Source organism: Alligator sinensis, unplaced genomic scaffold (genome assembly GCF_000455745.1).
Source record: "Alligator sinensis unplaced genomic scaffold, ASM45574v1 scaffold647_1, whole genome shotgun sequence".
In the NCBI taxonomy this organism is placed as follows: Eukaryota; Metazoa; Chordata; order Crocodylia; family Alligatoridae; genus Alligator; species Alligator sinensis.
The window spans coordinates 158,791-164,900 of record NW_005842952.1 but is presented as its reverse complement, the minus strand read 5'-3'; the positions used below and the strand labels follow the sequence as shown (position 1 = coordinate 164,900).

At 41.8% G+C, this 6,110-nt stretch overlaps 1 protein-coding gene across 1 annotated transcript in view; it reads left to right on the top strand.

Moving 5' to 3' along the window:
• SEC22B (SEC22 homolog B, vesicle trafficking protein) overlaps positions 1-4,484 on the top strand; it is a 10,234-nt gene extending 5,750 nt beyond the window's left edge. The window contains exons 3-5 of the mRNA XM_006036364.1: positions 736-896; positions 1,792-1,938; positions 2,476-4,484. Of these exons, the coding sequence (XP_006036426.1) occupies positions 736-896; positions 1,792-1,938; positions 2,476-2,630 (463 nt within the window). The 3' untranslated portion in view covers positions 2,631-4,484. The remainder of the gene's footprint in view (positions 1-735; positions 897-1,791; positions 1,939-2,475) is intronic.
• Positions 4,485-6,110: the final 1,626 nt, after the last annotated feature.

Below are 6,110 nucleotides of genomic sequence, written 5' to 3'. Positions count from 1 at the left end.
CCCAAACTTTGCATCCAGCTGTAGGGGTACACTCCTTAAAAAGGTTGAAAACCCCTGAACTAGGATGTTTTGAAAGACTGAAAATAAACCCTTACATTTGAACCTGAGGACTCACAGTACCAGAACCTTGTCTATGTAACAGTTACCTTGAGAATCTGAATCTTGGGCTACAATATCAATCCCAAACAAATAACTTATCTTAGCAGGAGGCACTGGAACTAGCATACAGCCCACTGGAATCTTGCAGGGCTTATGCCAAGAACAGCCACCTTCCTAGGTACACAGAATTGAGACACATTTTACAGACTATTGATAAGACAGCCTGGGTGAAAGGAATCACTCCCTATTCCCCATCAAAGCCCCCAGACTTACTGCCAGGCATAAACAATCTCAGTACCTTACAGGAGCAGGCCCTAAGCTTTCTGGTATCAGATGAATTCACTGCCGCTTGTCTAGGTATAAAGGCTTCCTAGATGGGTGGATAGATGGGAACTGGAATTATGTCACTTGCATAGAGGGGAAGAAGTCCAGTGTGGTGGCAATGCAACCTGAGGTGGAAGAGAGACTTGAAGCCATCTGTATGTCAGCATACTTTTGGGTGTAGTGTGTTGATGATAAAACTAAAGCTTGGTATGCCATACCCTTAAAGGTGGGAAGGTACAAAAGATAGTATTCCAGGTGTATAGTACAAAACCCTGAGATCCCTTAACATTCTGCCTGCAACTTTTCTTCTAGCTACATCATTGAGAAGGGTGTGTGCTATCTGGTATTATGTGAAGCCACTTTCCCCAAGAAGCTGGCCTTTGCATACCTAGAGGATCTGCATTCAGAGTTTGATGAACAGCATGGAAAGAAGGTGCCGACTGTCTCCAGGCCGTATTCCTTCATTGAGTTTGGTGAGGTCTTTCTCTTTGTAGTTTGTTAGCAGATATCCTTGATGGGAGCTGTTTGTTTGACTCTGTTAAAGTCTCCCAGCTCAGGCCATGGAGCTTACTTTTTTCTTGTCATTCCGTTAGTGCAGCATATGGTGTTCTGTTTTAACCCAGGATAAAAAATATGAGGGCAAAAATGGTAAATGTCCCTCAATTCAGGTTTCCACTTCTTATGGTCTTGGCTTTTTCCCTGTAATTATTTGTGTTCAGCCCATTTGCTGTCTCTGTGCTGCCCTGCCACTGTGGTCCCATGAAATGGGTATGTGGTAAGGGCTGCTAGTGCTGCCTTGACAGCCTTATTACTGTATGCTTGGAGAAGGGCTCTTCCTGTTTTGCACAAAAAGTGGAAAGCCAACCAAAAAACCAGTTCGTGTACTTTCAAAGGTGATGGTAAGCGTGGAGATAATGAAGTACAGCTCAGGGCTGTTTTGATTCGGCAACATTAGGGAGAGGGATACAGCTGTGAAGAATAATGGGATCACCACTCTTTAGGGCACCTGAGAATATTCTGATCCTATTGAGTTCTTGCTTTTGGGCTGAGCTCCAGCTCTCCATTTGCACATTGGCAGAGAGGGAAGGGGTTTGCATAACACAGGTGCAGACTCTTTTTGAAGCCTCTAATCCTGTGCCTGCTGCTGTGTCCTCTCAAAGGCAGGTTGCGTGCATTACTCTGTAGAGCCAATTAGCATACCTGCTTGTATCAGTCAATGAGCGAGTAATGAGGTTGTCAGTTTGTTTTAGGAATATGCCATGCTGGAGCCTAGAGGGTAGGAGTCTATTCAGAGTTGGGTAGGCTGCTCATACTTGGCAGGAAGGAAAGGAAAAGGCTTTCATATTGATGACTGCCTCTTGTTTCCAGATACTTACATCCAGAAAACCAAGAAACTCTACATTGATAGCCGTGCAAGAAGGAACCTGGGCTCCATCAACACAGAGTTGCAAGATGTGCAGAGAATTATGGTGGCCAACATTGAAGAAGTCTTACAGCGAGGAGAGGCGCTCTCAGGTACAAGACTTTCTTGAAATTCAAGCTCTTCTCTTGCTTTTCAGTATAGCAGACAGAAGGTGGCAGCTTGAAGGACTCTGTGATTCTTTTCCATCTGAGAAAAGAGGCAGCTGGGGGTCTCCCGGAGAAAATGCTTGCCCTGCTGGGTGTTTGAGTTTGCCTGAATGTGCATTGTCATGTTGCTCATCCAAATCCCAAAGAACCTAGCATTTTAAGCTACTGTCATGGAGTGAGCCCTTAGGGCATGTGGCTGTCCTTGTCTCCTCAGGAGGAAAATTAAGGGTGCATGCCAGTATTCAAAAGGTGTTGATTAAGGTGAGACCTCTGTTATCTCACCTGTTTAATTCCTCCAGCACAGTTTAGATTGCATTGTGTTGTAGGCTGCAAGAGTTAGACCATTGGAAGGGATGTTACCTAGATTTACACAGCCCCAGACCTTTCCATCTGTTCCAAAAGAGTTTTATCTATAAACACATTTTTGGACTGCCTTATTAGTGTTAATAATGTAATTAATCTATCTTCACTCTTTCTTAACAGCTTTAGATTCCAAGGCCAACAACTTGTCCAGCTTGTCTAAGAAGTACCGTCAGGATGCAAAGTATCTGAACATGCGTTCCACCTATGCCAAGCTTGCGGCTGTAGCTGTCTTTTTTATCATGTTGATAGTCTATGTGCGATTTTGGTGGCTGTGACCTGTCACCAAAGAGGAGAGAGCCTGTAGCATGGCAGGTGTATGTGTGCAGGACACTTTGTTCATGGGGGATGTGCATTAGAATCCACGCAGGACTGTCGCCGTTGAGGGAGTGTCCTGAAAATGATTTTTTTCCCCTGAGTTCTACCCCTTTCTACCCCTTTTAGTTGATCATAACCATAGGTATAAAGTTTGGTGGGAGTACAGGCTTTTCCTCTGAGGCAGTATACGCTAGGGGACTAGAGTTTGACCTTCCAGGACACAATGCTCATGGACAGCACTGATTGGGGTGTACTGTGTTGGAGCAGTTACAAAGCAGTTTACCTCAACCAGATTGTGTTGGTAGCAGTCACTTTAGCCTACTTTTCAAAGTAGCTGTAGTAGAAAATGGACTCTAATGAACATTCCTTATGTTTGGTAATGTTTTCTTTTCTAGAATCTGGGTCTGTAGTTGCTTTCTAAAATGAAATGAGACTCCTTTTTTGAAGGCTGATTCTGCCCTGTACATACTGTAATGGCTTTCACCCTGTCAGATGAGCAAATTGTTGGGTTTTCATTCTCTGACATCTTTCTTGTTACACTTGCATTACTTTAGGAATAAATGGATGTTAAATTATGCCTTAAAACCACATTATATTTAGACAGTGAAAAGTTTCTATCACTGATTGCTACCAAATTAAACTACTAGTTTGCAACCCTCCTTTTTCACTGAGTTGGCAGTTGTGCATAACAGTTTGTTTTAAGATGACTCAGAAGAGTTCATGAGTTTCACACGGTGTAGGCCCAGGCTCAGGGCAAACAATTTAAATCTCTTAGTTTTCCTACCATCTATTTGCAGAAACATTTATATTATTTCTTTCCTCTCTCCATCATGTTGGTTTTTTCCTCCCCCAGGCCCTTCATTTCTGCCAGCATTCCATTACTTAGGAACTGTCCTACAGAAAAATCTCAGTGTGCAGTGATGAAGGAAAAGCAGAGCATTTCCTTAAATAAGCTTATTTCATTGTCCAGCTTCCATAAAGGTTTTATAGAGAATAATACACTTTTAAAGCCAAGAGCCTTTTGTCAATGTCTTGTTCTTCTCCCTATTTCTTTTGTGGGGATTAAACTGTAGCAGAAAAGAAGGTCATTGCAGAATTACAGCATTTCTTGTAATCTTTTGTTCTGTGCCAGCCAATATAAATAGTTCCAGTGTGATGTGATTTCTTTTTTTGTGTGCATCAAAAATGTCATTTTACTTGTGACTGTTTTCAAGAGAGAATCAGCATATTATGTTTCAGCATCCCCTTTTTTTCTAGTAAGTTATCTATTACTGACATTACCTAGGACATGAATGCTGGAGAACAGACAGTACAAAAGGAAAGGAAATTTCAAGGTTCCTCAGCATCTTTAGAAAATATTAGCTACAGCTCTGGAAGTGTAAACTAACAACAAGGTGTCTCCTGAGGCAAAGTAGGCAATAGGGAGCTAGTGTTCCAGTTGCTTGTGAAAAGCAGCCTGATTTGACTCCTTTCTTCTCTGTGGGCAGGTAAGTAGAGTTTGTCCACATATCTACAGGGCAACCTGATCTGTGACTTTGTCTCAAATTATCTTCTGATTTCTGCATGATGTCTCTACTTGTTAATTTGTAGACAGCTGTATTTTTTTTAATTTAAAATTTGTGTCCCTAACAGGTGAATGTACAAGTGATGTTAGGTCTGTGTGTAATTTAGGTCTGGAAGGTGAGCAGATACCACATCTCGATTCTGTAACGACCTGAGAGGAGTTAAACTCTTCCACAGCGTGCAGCAGCTCAGTGGGAAGTTGCCTGCTGCAGCTGTACTGTCAGCAGCGAAATAAACGCTTCCAAAAGGTGTCTCTCTCTCATTATGACATTTCCTCTGTACGTGCAGCGTGTGGAAAAGACACCTCATCCTTCCTTCTCCTGGTCCCAGTTATCCTGTGTAGGAATGGGCAAAAGTTGTATGGTAAAGCTTGCACTGTGTGGAACAGGCTTGCCTAAGGAAGTGCATACCCTTTTCATGGTATTAAGTTTGCCTAGCACTGGCTCAGTGTTTCTTCTGCAGCTGGAATAGACTGGCAATTGCTATCACCTCTGTCAAGCTCCTATCCAGAAAATGTCCAGTGTTACTGCTTGAAATTGAGCTATTTTGGGTATTAGGTCTTCTGTACGTGATCAGAAGTGCATAGAGAGGAAAAGTATACATAGGTACAGATATTTTGCAAAGGTAGTTTTCATCTTGGGTAGTTTTCTGCTTCAAGGCTAACTAGAGCCAGTTGATCAAAGCCTGATGCATTTTAATTTGCTGAAGAATTCCCATCTTGCAGTATAGATAAACTCAAGAGTTTTCCATTAAAAAATACTGTTTATAACCTTTTTTAAGGTAAAATGGAGCTTGTAAAATGAGATGCATGTCTGCAACCATATTTTCTGGAAAAACCCTTAATAGCCACCACACAAGGCCTTAAATGATGCAAGAAATCCTGCAGCTGGTGATTACAGAATAATTTTCTCCCAGGTGAAGGGTTCTTTTTTTCTTGTGCTTGGCAATTTTGGGTTGGTTCATGCCATGAAATGTGTATGTTATATCCCTTCTGATGTTATCATCCTGGCTAATTTAAGTGCAATTTTGCATTATCAGAAATGTTAAATTTTTTAATTCCAAGTTTAGGACCTTCGTATCCAGTACAGCAAATGCTAATTGTGTATTATTTGAAAAGAAAAATACTGGTTGCCTTCCCACTTGATTGTGTCACCATAAAATGTATTCCAGGTCACCACTGCCCTGGTTTCAGCCGAAAACAGGCATTCTGGGAGTTGCAGATCTCACTTAAGGGATGCTGTGATGCACAGACATATCTCCTTTTCCTAAGAGCAATAGAAACTGGGAAGGGTGCAAAATATAAAGGGAGCCTCTGAGAAGAAGGCCTAGAGCTCTTGGGCTGTCTTGTTAGAGGGTCTGAGAAGAAGCTTAAGCCACAACTTGGGGAAGTTCAGCTGAGGGATACTCAGCTTACTTAGTTGAAATTGTTACTTGTTGCTTCATTGCTTTACAGCCTCTTCAACATCACTGGTACTGGATTAGAGCCTTATAAAACCCATTATTAATATTTTGCCGTGAAGAAAATAAGCCATTCAATTCTACTTTGTGCTCTGCCCCTTGACCAGTTTCTAATCCATGGCGGTATTTTGCTGCTTTATCCATGATTAGACTCTGAAGGGAGCAGAATAGTCATTCTGGTGCTAAGTAGTAGTATAGCAGAAACTAAGGTAGTGTTGACACGTACCTAATTATAGTTCATAGTCTGCTGAGATTAAAAGGACCATTTGGTATGTGAGTTATTCAGACTTCTTGCAGCTTCAGGCATTTTGTCAAGTATACTCTCAGCCCCACTTTGAAGTGTTTCCTTTGCAGTCCACGTGAGTTAGAAGATTTTGTTTTTTGTGATACGTTAGAAGGCTGCTACTTTACTGCTCTAG